Source organism: Manacus candei, unplaced genomic scaffold (assembly GCF_025592945.1).
Source record: "Manacus candei isolate 608988 ecotype Guabito, Panama unplaced genomic scaffold, ASM2559294v1 h1tg000042l, whole genome shotgun sequence".
In the NCBI taxonomy this organism is placed as follows: domain Eukaryota; kingdom Metazoa; phylum Chordata; class Aves; order Passeriformes; family Pipridae; genus Manacus; species Manacus candei.
The window spans coordinates 6,751,953-6,771,231 of record NW_026138090.1 but is presented as its reverse complement, the minus strand read 5'-3'; the positions used below and the strand labels follow the sequence as shown (position 1 = coordinate 6,771,231).

General features: G+C 36.3%; 1 protein-coding gene across 8 annotated transcripts in view; it reads right to left on the bottom strand.

The window, feature by feature from the left end:
- Positions 1-19,279, bottom strand: part of PCLO (piccolo presynaptic cytomatrix protein) — a 351,079-nt gene that overhangs the window by 174,845 nt on the left and 156,955 nt on the right. For all 8 annotated transcript variants that reach the window (XM_051795279.1, XM_051795271.1, XM_051795275.1 and 5 more), the window contains exon 6: positions 17,052-19,063. In XM_051795279.1, coding sequence (XP_051651239.1) covers positions 17,052-19,063 — 2,012 coding nt within the window. The remainder of the gene's footprint in view (positions 1-17,051; positions 19,064-19,279) is intronic.

The window sequence follows — 19,279 nt, the reverse complement described above, 5'->3', positions numbered from 1 at the left end:
AGTGAGGGCTTTAGAGTATCAAGATAAACAAGAAAAGAACAGTTATTTGATAATATTTAGTTGGAAAACAAGAAAAAATGTCTAAGAATGAAAAGGGTTCTTCTAAATGTTCATTGCACAATGTCAGCTTCAGCGAGGTTTATAAGATTCAGGTAGGGATGCACTCCATTATCCCCAAGGTAAGAACCACTATGGAAAAAGGTCCTGACTTTTCACAAACAGTAAGTCAAAGGATGGAAAGGCAAGAAGCACAGATTTTAATCAGTTATTTTTGAAAGTCACCTCAGTAACAGGCTATAAGTATATGTTTAATAGCACTGTAGAGATGAGGAACACCTACTGGAAACACTATATACCTGGATGTTAGATAGTGTTTGATGTGGGGAAAATAGTTTTATTCATTAGTTCACCTATATAAAGTCAATGGGTGCAGAGTTTTTGTTTCAGTTTTTCAAATTTCCAGTCACATCTGATTTTGTGCAAATCCAAAGATTATTATCGTTTAAGAGCAACTAGATCTAAATGAGAAACTTAATATAATTGTTTCTATTTCATATTTTGTAAATTGTGAGTAATTTTTTGTATTAATTTGGTATTATTTAAATAAATATTTTATATTATTTAATCAAAGCAGCATCTCTTAGCTGAAATATTTCGATCCCACAACAGTTACTTTTTAAAAGGGTCTCAGGTTTATTAGCTATGTATTTATTTGCCTCTGAGCTCAGGCTGACAAAAGGTTATTGTTTAACATCAATCAATGCACTGATTTTAGAGATCTGAACAGACTAGGATGGTGATCATCAAGTCATCCCCTATGATGAACACTGCTTTTATTTAATTCCTAAATCATTAAACAAAGGCATATAGTGCCTTCAGAAAGCTTCATAAAAGAGTTTGGCGAAATAAACACTTGAAGAAAAGTACCAAGATCAGTGTTTACAGAGCCACTGTGCTGTCTACTCACTTATACGGATCTGAATCATGGGTCATCTACCGTCACCACCTGCGTCTCCTGGAACGCTTCCATCAACGCTGCCTTTGTTCAATCCTAAACATCCACTGGTCAGATTATGTGACCAATACATCTGTTCTAGAACAAGTAGCAGTCACAAGTATTGAGGCCATGTTGCTGAGAACACAGCTGTGCTGGGCAGGACACGTCTCAAGGATGAAGGACCACCGCCTCCCTAAGATCTTGCTTTATGGTGAACTTGCCTCTGGTTGCCGAAAGAGAGGAGCCCCGAAGGAAAGATACAAGGATTCCCTGAAACAACATCTCAACCTCGGCCATATTGATCAACACAATTGGTCTACTCTGGCCTCCAATTGGAAGGTCTGGAGACACACCATCTTTAACGCTGGTGATGCTTTTGAGAAAGCACGCAGGATCACTTTTGAGGAGAAAAGACAATGCAGAAAGAATCATGTCTTGCAGAATTTACCACCTAAGGAGTCTTTCTGCTGTGCCTTTTGCAACCGGATGTGTTTATCTTCTATTGTCCTTTTTAGCCACCAACGCGCTTGTAACAAACGTGGGTAGAGCCCTTCCCAAATCTTCGTTGGCGAAGCCTAGCCATGATGAAATCATCAAGTCAGGAACCTAAATGCTTTTACTTCGTTTTCAGATGACAGTATTTATGTTCATAGATTTTTGATAAGTCTAAAAAACAAGAAGCTTTTTATAAGTATTACAGAACCTGCAATACTTACAGCACCAGCTGTTTGTATTTCATCTGGAAATATGAAGACCTTTAATTCTCAGATTCCTCTTCTGAAGGCTCAGGAAACATTCTAGTACTGTCCTGTACATAGAGCAGTCAGGAGCCAGGCTGGTTGAATAGTGAAGATTATCTCAAGTGACAAATCACTGATGGCCTTTACCTCAGTACTATCTATAAAATCTGCGTATTAGTGTGCAATTCCTTACCATGTTTTTTGAACATCAATTTACACATAAACACTAAGTACTGAATTAGTGATGAAACTTTTTGAATCTGCTCTGCTCTCTTTCAGGAAACTATTAAATGACTTTGTATCAGTTGATGATCTCATTTTTTACTGCAAGTATATGACTCGGTTCCTGTCATGGAGAAGAGGCTGAATAAGATGGAGTTTGATCTGAAATCGTGTTTCAAATCCTATCCTCATAAAACTATTTTCCAATTGTTAAACTGCATGTGAAAAAAACCAAAATACCTAAAAACCTTCAATTTGTTCTTCAGTCTATTCATTCCTTCTGTATGATCAGCTCAGAAGGAACTATAAAGCATTGATTTAAATTTGTTCATTCTCACTTTGTCACTATATTTCCAAACTATATTTAAACTTTGAATATTCTGAACTGCAGGAAAAATATTCCTAAACATATGTCTTTAAAAACACTTTGAATTTTAATAGTAAATTATTAGCAATCCTATACTTACTGCAGAAAACTCGCAACTGATGACAAAGACTTTTAGAAATGAGGATCATAAATATGCTGGAATTTTAAAGTATTTATCTGTTACTCCCCACTACATATTTACCAGCAGTTTAGGACAATGAAGTTAAAACATAGTTTATTTCAAATTTCTACTCTTTGTAAGCAGGACACCATTCTTGTTTCACCTTATTTCTTCATTTCTTACTAATTCCAGTGTCTGTGCAATATAACAAATCAGCATGGTTAAGATAAACATCAAAATAAATGACTGGAGACTGGTAGAAACAGAATCACAAATTTGATGCAAAATGAGACTTCTACAGTCTCAGCTATTCTATTAATATCTGCAGTTCAATACACACATTCAGAGCTATTCTATATATTGAATCCCTTCTGGGCTTTGAAGCAAATGGAGCTGATTATCACCGTCTGTCACTTCCCCCCATTTCACCATTTACTTTATTGACTGTATTGTCAATAGTTCCAGAAGAACTCAGACAGTAGAAAATCCTTCTCCATTAACAAAAATGTTCTTTTTTTTTTCTTTCTTTCTTTCTTTCTTTCTTTTTAAAATATTTTAACAGGATAAGAAGTAGAGGAAAAGAAAACCCATGCTTCTCTGTTTTTGGTTTTGTTGGGATATTGTTTTGGTTGGGTTTTTTTTGTTTTTCTTTTAAATGGGATAGGAAAAAAAGCGTTTCAAGATAATCATTGCCTATTTTTTCAGCTTAAGAGTGGCCTGGACCTTATTTTTACTTTTTCTCCATAGTCAACTGTCAAACTATCACCTTTTTTCTCTACCATACAAAAGTCCTTTCTTTCTTCCTGTGAAAACTTCAAGCATTTTCAATATAAAATTCAGATTTAAAGGTTATTTTCTACTATTTCCAGTGATACTAATTAATTCAATCATTTAAATAAACAGTCAGTTTTCCTCCCTGTGCTACACATTCTGTCTATTTAGGGACTCCATTTTTAATAATAATCAGAACTAAGAAATTTTGTTTTAAAGAAAGTGTAAAAAAACTTTCCTATATTGGAAATAGTGAAATTACCAGTACAAAGAAAAAAAATTAATTCTAATTTTCTCAAGACGTGATCCATGGCTGACTGAATTAACAGAATATATCATTAACTTCAGATAATTTTATATTTTTTATCTGATTAATGCTTCTACAGTAACACAAGTACAAGCCTCTATGCCTTCAAAAGACAATGGGAATACTCAGATCTGAACATAATTCATCATAAGAGATCACAAAGGGTTCAGCAGTGATGCTGCAAAAATGTTTTTTAAAATCTTCTCAAATATTACAACATTAAGATTTTAAAAGTCATATTCTAAGAAATTCCAAAACAAAAATGCATTAATGAGTGCCAACTAGAATTTGGGATGCTAATGTAACTTAGGAATGTTTTGGCAGTGCTTCATCATTTATCCTTCAATTGTAGCTTCTTATTATATTTGTATAAAACATGGAAATATTTTTATGTAATATTTTTTAAAGAAATCCTCAGAGAGATGTTTTACAGAATAGTGCTATAATAGTAGGAAAAAATCTAGAATACTGATTAAAATGCTAGTTAAAAATCTAGAAACCATTCATAAAAGATTTTCTTTCTATAATGACAGAGTATTAATACCTCAGAATCTATATATCACGTATGCATTACATGCACCAAGCAAATCCTAATTTTTAATATGAAAGGATGACCTCCTAAAACTTTAGTGTTTAAAAAAAAATCTAGAAAAAATGGAGGAAGTTCTAGTGGGAAAACAAAAAAGCCCCCAGCAAACAAAAAGCAAACAAAAATCCAAACAAACTGGGAAAAAAACCCAAGCAAACAAATAAAAATACCCCAGTAATTTCCCAAATTACTCTAACCTAATTATGGGGTTTGAGAGCTTAATGGGGGGTATAGACCAGTGTTTCCTGAACTGTACTGTGTATTTCTTTATCAAGCTGCATATGAAATGCTTGAGGGAACATAATTTGCTCCTGAAGTTAAGCAGCACAGCAATTTGAGTGTGTCTGCACTCGAGCTAATGAGAACAACAATGCTAACTAGAAGAGCAGGACTCAGATGGGAGAGTTTCCCATACTCTTCCCACCCTGTTTTATATACACAAAGCACTAAAATCTTGGCTAGAGAGCCCAGTGCAGGTCCAGTAGGATGGTGAGGTCTTGAGGGAGAGAGTGGTTGTTCAAGGAAGAGAGGTTAAGGGAATTGAGCTTGGAAAAAACACCTAATTGCTGTCTTCGACTCTCAAATGAAGTACTACTGAAAAAGACAGAGTCAGACTATTCTAAGGGATGCACCGTGAAGGACAAAAGGCACAAGTTGCACAAGGGAAATGAAGCACTCTTCACACCATGAAAGCAGTGAATTCCCAGAATGGGATACTTTCTCTTGAAAGTAAAATTGCCATCCTTGGAGATTTTCAAAAATTCAACTTGATAAGCCCTCTAGATATTTGATCTAACTTAGAAATTAGCACAGCTTTGAGGTCGAGGTGGAACTGCATGACATCCACAGCACCTTCTCAACCTAATTTTTTGGTGATCCATGAAGACCGAGGAGTTTAGATAGTTAATGTTTTCAAGACACAATACAGGCTTCAACATCTTGATGGATTTACTGCCAAAATACTGTGTAAGGTATGAAAGAGTAAGGACTGCAGCATCTATTTTAATTAAATAAAAGCTTTGATGTAGGCAAGAATGTTCCATAACTGCAGAGTCACTGCATGCAATAGAAAGTACTATCAGTTGTGTTTGCAAAAAGCCTCCAGAAAAGCCATTCACTTTTATATACATATATATATATGTCTCTGTGTGTGTGTGTGTGCATGTGGTAAAAATTCTACTTCTGTAACATTGTCAAAACTTCTTGTTTTCTTTGGTGAGTTTTTGGGCCAAATGATGAAGAAACAGGAAGAGATAAAAATGGGTTTGTGTGCCTGGCTTATGGTTCCTCAGACAAGCAGGGCTCAAACTGGCTGCAAGAACAGAAGGAAACAGAGCAGCCTACACTACCGCTGTCACAAGAATCACTTTTACTGTCTAAAGAAATATCTGGAGACATTACTATAAAATCCTCTTTACTACAGTATGCCTGATCAAATGAGCAAAGGACAAATTCAGATTCCATTCCATTCTTCCTAGAAGGCCATGACATTTTTGCTGTTGGTTACAACTCAGGAATTATAAAAGGAGAATCAATATAATGTAAATGATTAACCCAGACAGTAAAATTTCTTAAAAATGACAGTCATGGCTTCTAACTTCAACTCAGACAAGAAGCATAATTTTTTTTTGCTGTTGCCCTCTTACATCATGCATGTACAGCAAAAACACAGCTATGAAAGAGGTTACAGAAAATGTGTTCCACAAACAAATGAAGTAAATATTACTTCCCAGATACCTTAGGCTTCTGTCATAGTGTTTTATTGATGCTCTACAGTTATTAAAAATAACCACTCAGTCTCAAATTAATCTTCCCTATATTAGGTCTAAATTTTAGGTGGGTAACTCATTCTGATTCACTCCATCCATCACCCTTCCTGACTATCTTTTCATCTCTGGCAGCTGCTGATGGTCTAAATCAAGGAGTTATCCAGATTTAGGGAAATCAAACCTGTTAAACTTCTCATCACACACAGACACTAAAGAAATCCTCAGCATTTAATTCTCCTTCAGGCCTTTTGCCATACCAGTTATTAAATTTCAAACCCTGCCTTCACTCTTAGTTAGTGGGTGGCCCATTTAGCCTGCTTGGCCATTATGCACCAGGGAAAAGGCTTGCCAGGAGGTGTAAGAGCACCAGCACACGATGCTTGAGTTGGATTTGGCATCGCAAACAACTTGCAAAGTGAGGAAGGTGAGACAATCAAAGCTGTATTTTGATAGGAACCACTTAGATTGGATGAGAGAGAGTGTCAGAGAAAGACCAGCTGGGAAACAGAAGTAGGGTTTAGCAAAGAGATTAGAGGGAAGATATGGACAGATGGAGAATGTGAACGGAAATTGAACTGAGACCTGAATTCATACTGTACAAAATGCAAGTTCTGAAGGAGAGCCAAAAGGCAGGCTTCCTCTGGAATGTCACTGTATCTTTCAAAAGTGTTTCAGACTTACCCCTGTATTTGGAGTTTCTAACCAGTTGACTCAGGCATCACAGCACAAAGAAAACCAGCTACTATTAATTCCTGTCTCGTAACTTCACTCTAAGTGCAGAGACTGTAAGCACTTATCATGCCATTATGGGTTCCACTCCCTGAGCTGAACATTGCAGCAGGTAAATCACTTCTTTGAGTTTTTGAAAAACTTTACCAGTGTCCAGCTCCTTCTTTGTAACACAACTGGAAATTATTTGGAGAAATTGAACTGAGAAGCTAAGCACAAAGGAAAAACTCATTCTCTCCAGAGATTGGAGAACTATTGACAGATTGGCTTCTGAAAGTCTGAATTGGCGTCAACAGAGCCAACCTTGTTCTATAAATAAGAGGTTTGTTTGCACTATGGTGCCAATCTGTCAGTAGTCATTCATCTTAAAAGTATGCTGGGAGAAATGAGAAAATAGTGAAAATACTTTTTTTTATAATGACATTTCAGTGAATTATATGAAAGTTAATATTTTAAAAATTATTTTTAATTGAGTTTTAGCATGTAGAAAACAATTTATAAATCTAACTTTAACTGAATCATAACTTTTGCTGTGCAGAATTAATAAAAGGAAACTAGTGCTAAGTAAATAATTCACTGCTTTAAGAGAAAAAGCAGGAAATAAGAACACAGAAGATTCAGAAGACAGGCTTTTTGAGAGACCATGGGATTCACCTGACCAAAAGCACTCTCAGTCATCTAGAACCTTTTTGTAGTCATTTGAGAAATTAGTGGGATTAAACATATTCTAAAGTAAAACCACAAAATAAGTAGATTAACTGCTGTTCCCTTGGAATACTTCTGCCTGAAGATTATAACAGGAACCTACAGTGAACAGGTCAGGTGGGATTTTTCATCACCAATATCTAATGTCAAACCTGTTGTTTCCAATACTTTATAGCTTAACAAGGTAGCCTATGTCCTTTTGTCAGCCAAGAAAGACAAAAGACCCCTAGGTTTCTGAAGAGAAATGGAAAGAAGAAAGTAAAATGGGGAATAAATGCCACTTTAGCTAAGGGATAGAAGGAACAAGATGGGGCATTTAGTCTAATTATGGACCTATTATTATCTCAACTTCCCATCTTTTAAATGAAGGCCCCTATACGATCTGTGTGGTTGGTTTACCAAAGCAGTCTGTAACAAATGCTGTATCAATACAAATTAACAGCAATGACGCTCATGATACAGTGTAAGAAGAGCCATGAGCACTAAAGAAAATTGTATTTAATTTTAGAATTCAATTTTTAAACATAATGTTATTACTCATAGTGCTCAAGATATTCTTGGCTTGGAAGGGAAATCAGTCTTGTAGGCTATCTATCCCTTTATGTTATTCTCAGTATTCAGATATAACACAGTTTCACTAAAATGCTAAGACATCTGTGCTATTGCAGCTATAAAGTTCATATCTACTAAGTATCCCAGGCCAAAAATTGAGATAATCCATTTTGTGCCTCCACTGGACATGAAGAGTGGTTAATATTCATCCTATTTAAAATAATGGTTAACACAGTGAAAGACTGTTATCTTGCCCAGCTTTGGTCTTCTTTCTAGATCAACACAGCCAGATCCTTCAGCCTTCTAGTCAATGCCTTGTTGTCTAAACCTTTTATCCTTTGTCTTTTGCTCAACTTTGAAATGTCTCAGCGTCTCTAACTCTTAAGTGATGCTGAGATAAACTGTATGTAGCATTACAGATGAAGCCTCATCAGCCACATATCCTACATGTGTACAAGTTGTCAGTATTTCCTAAGAACACCACCACCTATCATGCAAGCACTTCATATTTTTAAGTCTGACCTTTTGTTACTACACTGGAGCATTTTCACTATTGCTATTGCCTAATCAGCAATATTTCTGTGTTTGTTTTTTTGTTGTTGTTGTGTTGTTTTGTTTTTGTTTTCTTTTTTTTATTATTTTTTGGTTGTTGTTTTTGTTGTTTGGTTTTTTTTTTTCCTCTTTTTTACCTATAATGTCTGTATCATTGCTGAAATTTTGGAACATTGCTTTGAATTGCAATTCTGATTTTCAAAGTAACTGTGTTTCCCGTATTGATCTTAAAATGCTATGTGAGTGCTTCCTCCATACTTTAAATTGCAATTGAATTATTAAAGAGCCAAACCTATGACAAGCTCTTTTTTGACCCACTTAAAACTGCTTTCCTTTTGTTTGAAAGTGACCAATTTGACCTAAGATATCTAATTCCAGCTGGCAGCTTCCCTTTAAAAATTGTCATTGAAAAAACTTAGCTTATCAATAAATAATGTTGTGTTGGACTGAGAAAGTAAAGCACAGTAGATGGGACTATTTTACTCAGTATTTTATAGTTAAATTTGATCTTGCAGCATTAATATGAAAAACCATCTGTCTATCTTAACAAATTATTTTTAATATGAAATCACTGACTCAGAAAAGCAAGGCCTGAATAGAAGGATTTTATGGATCAGAACCAAAGTAAAGTTAGTTCTAACAGGGAAGCTTTATTAATCAAAAAAACAACAGCCAAACTGTTAGATGTTATTAGTCCTCATTGTAATTTGAAACACTGATAGCACAAGAGAATCTGGTCTAGCCAGTATTTCTACAGATGAGAAGTAAAACTTCAGAGCTCTGGTATACAATTTATAAAGCTAATATTATAAAGCTAATATTTATAAAGCTGTGATGACTATAAAAATCACACACATATCTAGCCCAAAGATTACTGGGCCACCTTCACGTCATCTTTTTATTATTTTTATTTTTTGGGATGATTATATGAGGTATATCTAGATCTGCAAATATTTTTCATATTTTTCTTTTGGAAAATGTAGAGTTTTGAAATTTTAAGTATCTTATATGCTAAAGATAAATTAGGCATAAGTATGACCCTGGAGAAAGGTCATGGAAATTGAGGCCTATAAATTCTAAGGAATTGATTATACAGAATAATTATCTCAATACTGGCATACACTGAACTTTTTCTAAAAACAAAAAACCCAAAACCAAACCCCCAGAGAATCTTAAATGCATTGATGTGGGTTAAAGGAGCATCCTAGAGGTCTCATATGGAGAGGAAACATAACCATTCACACAGTGGAGAAAGAAGAGGCATACAGAACACCTTTTTAGTGTTCTGAGTATTTTGTTGTATTTAATTATATCTGATAATAACTTTTAGATCTACTGTGGTTCTAGGGTGAGGATTTTTTAGCAAACTTCATTTAGGTCATATGAGCTACTGTGGGTTTTTGCCAGTCTTGGATGATTATCAATAAACATTTAATCACATTTGGCTGATCAAGTCAACAATTTATAAACTTTAAAACATTTTAATAAAATTATGGGGAAAAGTGTTGAAATTAAGCATTGCATTTTGTTATTAGATGGACTACTTTGACAGGAACAAATTGGTGTTCTCTGCTTAGTGTACATTGCTACAGTTTGCAGGGAAGTTTTCCTGTGTGCAAACTAACTTTCTCCTAGAGAAAACTCAATAGGAAGCTCTGTTCTAAGTGTATCTCAAATAGGCTCAAATCCCAGTAGGAAAAAACAGTCCAAACCAATGACTGGCTCCTTTTGGACAACAACACAGTATACTTGTAGATATTTGTCATCAGCTAATTTGATCTATTGTTCTGCTTTTACCACACCAAAAAACTCGCTAACAAGGCACAGAGAGTGTTTTCTTTCTAATGAAGATTTTACAGACATTGGTCTTCCGCTCCTTTTGGAGAATGTACGTTCATTTCCTCAGCACAATTTTCAAAGCTTCAGTCACAGATGCTCATAAAAGTGGAGACAGAATAAAATGCAGGAAGCCAAAATTATCAGTGGAACACATGAAAGAAATTATCTTTTTATTTCAGTGAGACAATTCACTAGTAGAAATTTTATCCTCCTACTGCATATTCACACTAACTACAGTGATCTGTGACTTGATAGGAGAGGAAGACCTGAAGTAAAATAGAGCTGAAGTAGGCCAAAACTTGCTCATCAATATGTGCCCCTCATTCTTCAGTGTCTGTTTGGTTCTGTTGTATACATTTGTACGCTGTATTTATTAAAACAGGAACAGGATATTTACCTCTTTCCGTGCACAAATCTCCCAGTATTCCTAAAATAGATAACCACCATAACCCAGTCAACTGAAAACAAGTGTAAAGATATTATTGTACCTTCATTCTTCTCTTTGTTCATAGAAGATATAAGAATGAGGGATGGGATTTGTGGCCAGTGATGTTTTTTTGATGTGTATATGAGAGCTCGCTTAAGAGGAAGTTGTATAAGCCGGTGAGAAAAGGCCCAAGTGACATGAAATCTTGTCTCTTTGTCAACTCTACCATAAATCTCATGCTTTAATAAAAGGTAATTAAGGAAAAAGAGCGAATATTATAATAATTTTCTATTGTGTGAATGTCCCTTGGTTGAATAGAGACGGTGCGAAATCAACTAATATAAAAGTATCAGGCAGGAAAGACTGACCCAGTTAAATGTGCTTTAGAAAATAATGTTTATATGACATGTTGACCAAATATGGGGTATTCTTTCTCTTTTGAAGACCTGACAGATGGAAAAAAAACGCCTCATTTGAGTCACAAAAATGGTATTCCAAAGGATTTCAGATACTGCGCAGGAAGCAATAGCTTGAAATGTTAACAGGACTCTAAATTTTAAATAATTCAGACCATTAGTGGAAAAAATAATTTTAAATCTAGCTAAAATCACATGGTTAAAGGAAAAGATAGACGAGTTCTATTTTACTATTTACACAGGGATAAGATTGTTGATAATAGTCTCTAGATGTGAGTGAGATCATCTTTTCAACTCAGTTCCCACTGAATTTGTTTGAAGTACACACACAAAAAAAGAGTGTGACAATATTCAAGCACAAAAGGAACTCAGGGGGAACAGCCACACCTTCCCTGGATTGCTGGCCTGAATTCAGTCTCCGAATAAGATCTCCTGTCCATAAGCAGTGAATAAGCCTCATTCAGACCTTACCCTATCACTAAGTGTATTAACACACTGTCAGGCAGATCTGCATATGCAGTTTACAAACTGCCTGTAAACCTTATAAATCATGGAAATCAGGCTGTTCCCAGACTGGTGTGTGCATGGCCAAAATGAAGAACCAGTTGCCACCAGTGCCTGGAAAATTTTCATTAAACCACAGCCACAGATGTCTCTTAGAAGTAAAGTTAAAAAAATACTTTGCACTTTAAATTTAGATACTACCAAAGATGGTTCCTCACTCAACACCCATCTGTAGTTAACCCAAATAGCAGCTGTTTCTGTAAGAGGTAATGGCTTCTTTATATTGAAATATACTTTTCACAGAAAACAAAATGTTTTACCTTCTTCTGGACCGAAAAATGGGACTAAAATGGAAAATTAAAGTTACTGAATTAGGCCTTTTGCAGTTACAATCATGTGACCACCTATGTCTCAGGCCACAAAACACACCTGAATATTTTACAGTAACTATAAGAGCTATAATAAAGTACCAACTCCTTTTAGCTGGAATTAAGCTCAGACAATGAGAAACCAAGGGAAAGAGCAATATCCTGTGCTCCAATGATAGAAGAATTATGTTACCTGAAATTCTGGCATGACACTAAGAAATGAATCTACTCCTTGCTTCTGAGAAAGGTAAGCAAACAGAAATACCCAACTTCAAACCAGGTAACTATCCCTACTCTTTCTCTCTATCCATTACCTAAGCAGAACATTCCTCGCTGAACTACACATTTGGTGATCAGCTTAGTCCTGCATAAACAAGCAAAACATCATGTATATGATACATGGAAGGTTTTTATTCTGCTGGGAGTAACTACCTTGTTCTCCCTCTTCAGTGTCTAGATGTACATCATATCTGACGCTACAAAGGTCTGTTGTGGATGCCCCATCTCTGGAAGTGTTCAAGGCCAGGTTAGATGGTGATTGGAACAATGTGGTGTAGAGGAAGGTCTACCTACCCATGGCAGGGGAGGTTGGAACCAGATGATCTTTAAGGTCCCTTCCAACACAAATCATTCTATGACTCTGTGATTCTGTAAAATCACTGAAGTCTTAACCTTCAGTTTTAAAGTTGAAATCTTCAGAATACCATAGAAGATAACATATTAATATGCTATTAAAGCCATCTAAAAAAAATTACACTCTTTAAAATCAGTTTAAAATCAATTCTGCTCTTATTACAACAATAGATGAAGTCCTGCATTTCTTACCTAAATAAAAACATATTTTGGGGGGATTTAGCTTGAAATAATTATCTTTTTTTTACTACATTATATAGATTTGAATTATATTTGCCTTTCAAGTATGACAAATTACATCAGATAAAAATTTCAAGAAAAGTCTCTGTTAACTCTTAATAAACATACTGATTGAATTTATTCTAAGTGTTAAAATTTAAATGCACAGTTTCGACCCCAACGCTGACAGGCTGTTGACAGCTGTGTCTTTGCATTAATTTCACAAATACAAACACTTCTGTTGAGTCTGTGCCCTATCTAGTTGTAGACATTTTCTCTGTGTGACAGGTCATGTGCAACATCTTCTGCAATTTGCTTCAGTTTAGTTGAGCAGGCATTTTGCATCCAAAGGCAAAAGGAAGACAACTTCCATCTTTGATTACACATATGCAATATGTACAAGTGCCAAAGATGACTGTGACTGGCATGTGACTTGATTCTGTGATTCACTGGTGTCAAGCTATTTATTAAACTAGACAGGTACTCACAATTTTTTGTTACTGCTGAATGAACGAATTTTAATCCCCATTTCCAAACTCTACTGACACTTTCTGGTGCTCTCATGGAAAACACTTTCTATGGCTATTCACTCCATGGAATCCTACCATGCTGGACTACTGGACAGTTGATCAAAATCAGTGCTGGGGAGCTCATTGACATGGGGAGCTCAAGAGAAACAAAGCTCACAAAACAGTAAAATTAAGTATCTTTGAAAATGTCAATTCCAAATGGGTAGCTTTCACAACTTTTTTTGGTGCTGACAAGCTACAGTTCCTAATTTTTTTGACTCAGCTACACTTGATTACTAATATATATCATAGAAATGTACAGCATATAAGAATTACAAAAGAAAACATAATGGTAAGTAATATTGTTACTTTGGATTAATATGAAGCCACCATCTACGCTCATTCAAGTGTTCACAGAGACAATGACTATGATAGACAAGTAAATGAAAATGTAATGTAAACACATAACTTGTTATCTGAAAATTAAATGTGCCATCTCTGAAACCAATATTATCTGGATTTTTTGTTATTATTATTATTTGATTAGCTACCAGGTTATTTTTCAGCTTTTCATTTATACTAGATTAGATAAAACATTGCAATAATTCCCTTTAAAAGGTGCATTAAAGAAGAAAATTATATTTAAAGCAGCTCTAAGACATAGATAATTTAATCATTCTAGCCATAGTCTCCATAATCTCTTTCCCTGAAATGTTGCAAAAAAACATTTTCCATTGGAAGAAATGCATGAATGATGAAAGTGCACGTCCTGAAGGACAAGGTATCATTTCACTGTAAATCTTAGAGAGATCAATTTTATTCTTTCTCTTTTAGTCCTACCAATTGCATAAGGATCAACTTTTTTGCTCAACTGCCATTAAAAAACCAAAACCTGTGAATCGTGTACATGAACACAGAAACACCCTTTTCACCTGCAGTGTTTATGAATGCAGACAAAGACATAACCCTGAAACATGAGCTATTAAAAAAGTGATGGGATATTCATCCATGCAAAAAATATTCATATACACATTCCATTTCCCTAAGGTAGTAAAAGATCAATCTTGCATTTCCATTTTATTCTTTTATGTTCAGCTCTAGTAAATTCTCTTTTCCAGAGTGAGCTGGTTTGTAAGTTTTTCTGTACTGAACTTCACTTTTTTCAATGACAGAATTAATCCCTTCTACCTTTCTCTTATTATAACTAGGAAATTAGGAACTCTTCAGTCAGGAGAAACAAAAGTGTCCACAGAGAATTAACAAAGACTTTAGCTGTTATGGGCACTGCACAAACAAAGAATGAAAAAAACAGTCCCAGTGCCAAAAATATTTTAAAGTTGAGGTAGCATCTCACCTTCACACTTAGCAGGATAATCCAAAAGTCATCCTGTATTTAAACTTAACAACATGTGGCTCTAATAACAGACATCTACAGTTGAAAAAATGTCAACAAGGTTTACACTTTGCCAACAGTGACACTGCTTTCAGAGAACTTTTGAGTGTGATAAAATGTACAAAACAAGAAATCACTGTCCATTCTTTCCTGTAATATGGTCCTAAACCCACCGTATAAACAAACGGACATTCTGGGGGGAATACTATGTTTTATTGGAACTAGATAATTTAAACCTTATACTGCAGAATTCTTCTTCACAACATAACTGGTCTGAGTATTCGAGAACTTAAATTGATATAGAAACTGCAAAAGGAACTCATACCCCTATTTCCAGATGCTGATGGGGTCAATCGATTACATTCTGTGAGGCTCACTGTAAATATTTTCCTTTTTTGGTCACATGGCTTTTCCTCCTTTATGTACCTGATCTCAGTGTAAGATAATTGAACCTCAGATACATAATCAACAAAGCTCTATCAGAGAGTATAATAAGCTTAACGCTTAACAGAACATGAAGGCAGGAAATTATGGTCATGATAGGTTTACAGAGCAGCTTCCTCACCATGTGCTGCATGGCACAGTTAATGCAGTCCACTTCATATTCATGGAAGTTTTTTATTATTCTTGCACTTGTCTACTTGCACCCCATTTTCCATAAAAATGTCCCCCCCATTTATTTAGACTGTAACTACTTTGAGACGTGGGCTATTTGCTTCTTGATGGCTGCATATTAGTGAGAACAATATAGCTCCTTGCTGTTTAGGCCCAAGGCAAGACAGTAAAGAATATGTGGCTAAAAAAGAAACAATGGTGCACAAACCCTTTGTTTCCATGTCTCACAAATGAATACTGTATGTGTTCAAACTCTACTGTAAAGGCCTTTAAACAATCAGCTACTTACAGAATGTATCATCCATCCTACAAAGCATCCAATTCATATCAAGTATATATATATATATATATGTATCTATGAAATAAGTGAAGTGAATAACTTGTTCTTGGAAATAGTTTCACTATGCTGAGTAGAACCAAACACTTTCTGAAAGTCTCTGAGCAATGTTCTTCAAGATGCTGTTCCAAATCCCCTACATGAAACTTTAATCCTCATGTGACTTTCCCCCTCTGTGCTTATCCTGCATTAGGGAATGATGTTTATATGGAGTGACAATGCCACGACTACAGTTTTCCCTTCAAAAGTCCAACTCTTTTCCAAGCAGTAACAGTGTGGGAAGTACTTAATATCCGTACAAATATGTGAAGCTGCAGAAACTGCTTACAGTGGGAGCCTTGGAGGGTATAACCAGCTAATTCTGCATTTGAAAGCCACCACAAATCAAACACTCTTTATCCTATCCAGTCTATATTAATAACTCCTGTATTCACAGATAACCGAACATAAAAGATAAATATTGCTGAAGAACTTGAGTGACAACTCTTCCAGAGTTCTGACAAGTAAAATACTGACCCTGCAACTGACAGAAGGGAATGGTCTTGGACAAAAGGACAGCTAAGGACATATCCAATTACAAAGGTATTTTTTAGCCAAGACTTATTCCTCTTATTCATAAATAATGATCTGGTTCCCAAATATTAAGTCTTACTTCTCAAGGGAAAGAAATACCGCAGAAATGAAAAATTTTGAACCAAATTATGTCAGTCTTCTTTGACTCCTACATGAAACAGCCCTCAAAACTTGTATAACTGCTTGATAATCCTCCTTATCCAAAACAAACAAATTAATAATGGATTTGAGATATGAGACCTTTTGGTCTGGGAAAGATAAAAGATGTACACATTGGGACACAAGATTATCCAAGGAATCACAAATGGCCGAGAAACCTCATGAGGGTCAAAAAGGACAGCTAACTAAGGCAATTAAAAATCTGGTGTCATCTGCCTTTCAGAAGGCACATGTAGTAATTTCAAGGTAAATGCATTACAGACTGTGCCACAAGAGCTGGATGTCGCATAATTAGAAAGAAAATGCTTTAATTTTCTAAACAATTGGCAGTAACCCCATATTGCCATGTAACCCCTATATTGCCCAATGAATTGCCATGTAAAACACAAAGTGCCTTCCAAATTCTGAACATGAACTTGTGTTCAATATGTAATATGGATTTCCCTATTTCCAGGAAAAGCAATGAAGGAAATAGCCATTGCTTTAGACAGCAGATGTTCCTCTGGACTTCTCAGCGGTGTGTGCAAAAACCTACATACACAGGTATTGGAAATGAGTGTGTCAGCCCTCATGCTGTACTGATTGCTGTAGAATTGCATATTATAAAAAAAAAAAAAAGGCAAGCAAATACTTCTTACCATAAAACCCTCAGTGTACTGAAACTGAGCTCTGGAACTGTCTTCTGCTGTGGGACTCAGGGGCTTAGGATCAGACATAGAGCGTTGCATCATCTTTGCTGCCTTTGGGCTTGGAGGAACCTTGGCAATGTCAGCATGCAGCATCTTCTGAGGGCTGATGTCATCAGTGATGGGTTTTTCATAGGGTACAAATGCTGACTCAATAACTTTGCTCGGTGAAACGGGTGAAATGGGTGAATAGAGAACTTTGGGAGATTTGGGAGGGGAAGGGACTACCTGCAATGTGGAGTCTGGACGAAGGTGGGATGAGTATCCTATCTCTAATGGTGTTGGACGTTTTTTATCTTTCTGAGGAGATGAAGCTGACAGATACTGGGGACTTTGAGTATCTGAATCTGTCTCTGTTTGACATCCCAGACTTTCTCCTTTATATGTCTTTTCTGGAGCTGAAATGTGCTTTATGATTTCAACCTTAGCATCCAATCGGGCCCTGATTGAAGGTGTTCTTATTGTTCCTACAGGTTCTGTTTGTACGGAAATCTCTGCCACTGTCTGAACTGCAATACTAGAGACTTTGGAGAATGGTTTAGCTTTGTCTGCCTCAGTGGTACTCTCACTGTATTTCCCTATCCGAGGCTTCCTTCTGGATTTGCTAGAAAGATCCCATTCATCTTGATCTTCATCATCTGTCTGAACACTTGTATCAACACTCTTCTTACTTCTCCGTCTCCTGTTTGTGTAGCCTCTGTCTGCTCCATCTTCATCATCAGTTTGCACTCCACTGTCCACTATCTTTTTGAAGCACCGGGGCTCTTCTTCCAGGGTCTGCTCAAACTCCTCATATGGACCACGTAATTTTGGCATAGAACTTCTCTTTTTCAACTGTTTCTCCTCTCTAACATCAATATCCTTAAGAGACATTTCTGAAACTGAGCTTAGGATACCAGACCTAGGTATGTACTGGGTAATGCCATCAGACTGAACTGTGTACCATGCTTGGCTTTGTGGAATTTCAATACCCAACACTCCTGAAGCTGTAGTGGTTGCATCATCAGTAGGCCAAAACTGACCATTTTCTGCAGTGGCATACTGTCCTTCCAAAAGAGTTTGATCTGTCGTAGTTTGTGGCGAGCCAGTTCCTGAAGGGTCGTAACCGTACTGATATATTTGACGAAGTTTTTGCTCCTCTAATTGTTGGTGGAGCTGCTGTTGAAGTTGTTGGAATTGTTCAAGCTGCAACTGCTGCTGGGCTAATGTCTCTTGTCTCATCATAAACTGAGCTTGTCGTTCCTCCTCCTGCTGAAATAAGAGATGATGTTTCATAGATTGCAACTCCTCAAGCTTTTTTTGCACCATAAACTTTTCTTGTTCCCTAAATCTTTGAATTTCCTGACGTTCCCATTCCAGCTCTTCTGCAAAGCGCTGCTGCTTAATTTTCTCAAGCTCAAGAAGTTCCCGCTCCAAATCAAGCTGCTGCTGTTTGCCTTCTTCGGGGGCAATGAGAAGGGCAACCTCATCATCAATTACATCTGTATAAACTTCAGATGCCGTAGTTAAAGTAGGTATCAAGCTGGTTGGCTCAGTGGTAATAGTTTCTACAGTATGAGGTGGTAACCTTGTCTCCATATCAATGGCAGTAATTGCACTATCTTTTTCAGCTGCCACAGTTGTTAAGAAACTGTATGATCTTGGGAGAGGTTGACTCTGTTGCAAAGTTGATAAAGAGGGCACCGAGTCAATTGTTTGGAGAGTAGGTAAATCTCTGACAGTTGTACTGAAAATAGAACCAGGTTGTGTAGTGATGGCAAATGTGGATGGGATTGGAGTCGCTACTGAAGAATAAACAACACCATTGGATGATCTTAAAACACTTCCAACGCCAAACTGGGAACCCAGAGATGATACCATTCTTGCTTGGGAATACTGTGGTGCACTGAGCCCGAGGCCAGAAACCACCTGCCGAGTCTCTGCATATGGACCAGTAGTCTTGCTTGAGTAATCCATAACCTCACCTGAAATTACAGGGCAAAGTTACAGTCCAGTCCCACAAAAGAATGCTGCTTTGCGGATTCTGAAAGTCATCCCCTCTTGATGAAATAAATGGGAAGGGGAAACCGCATGCAAATCTTCAGGTTAATGATCTACTTTAGATGTGAAGGAAACAGCATTTCTGAACATGCAGGCACATGCAGGCACCTCTGTGCAAACACATATGTAAAATGAAGAAA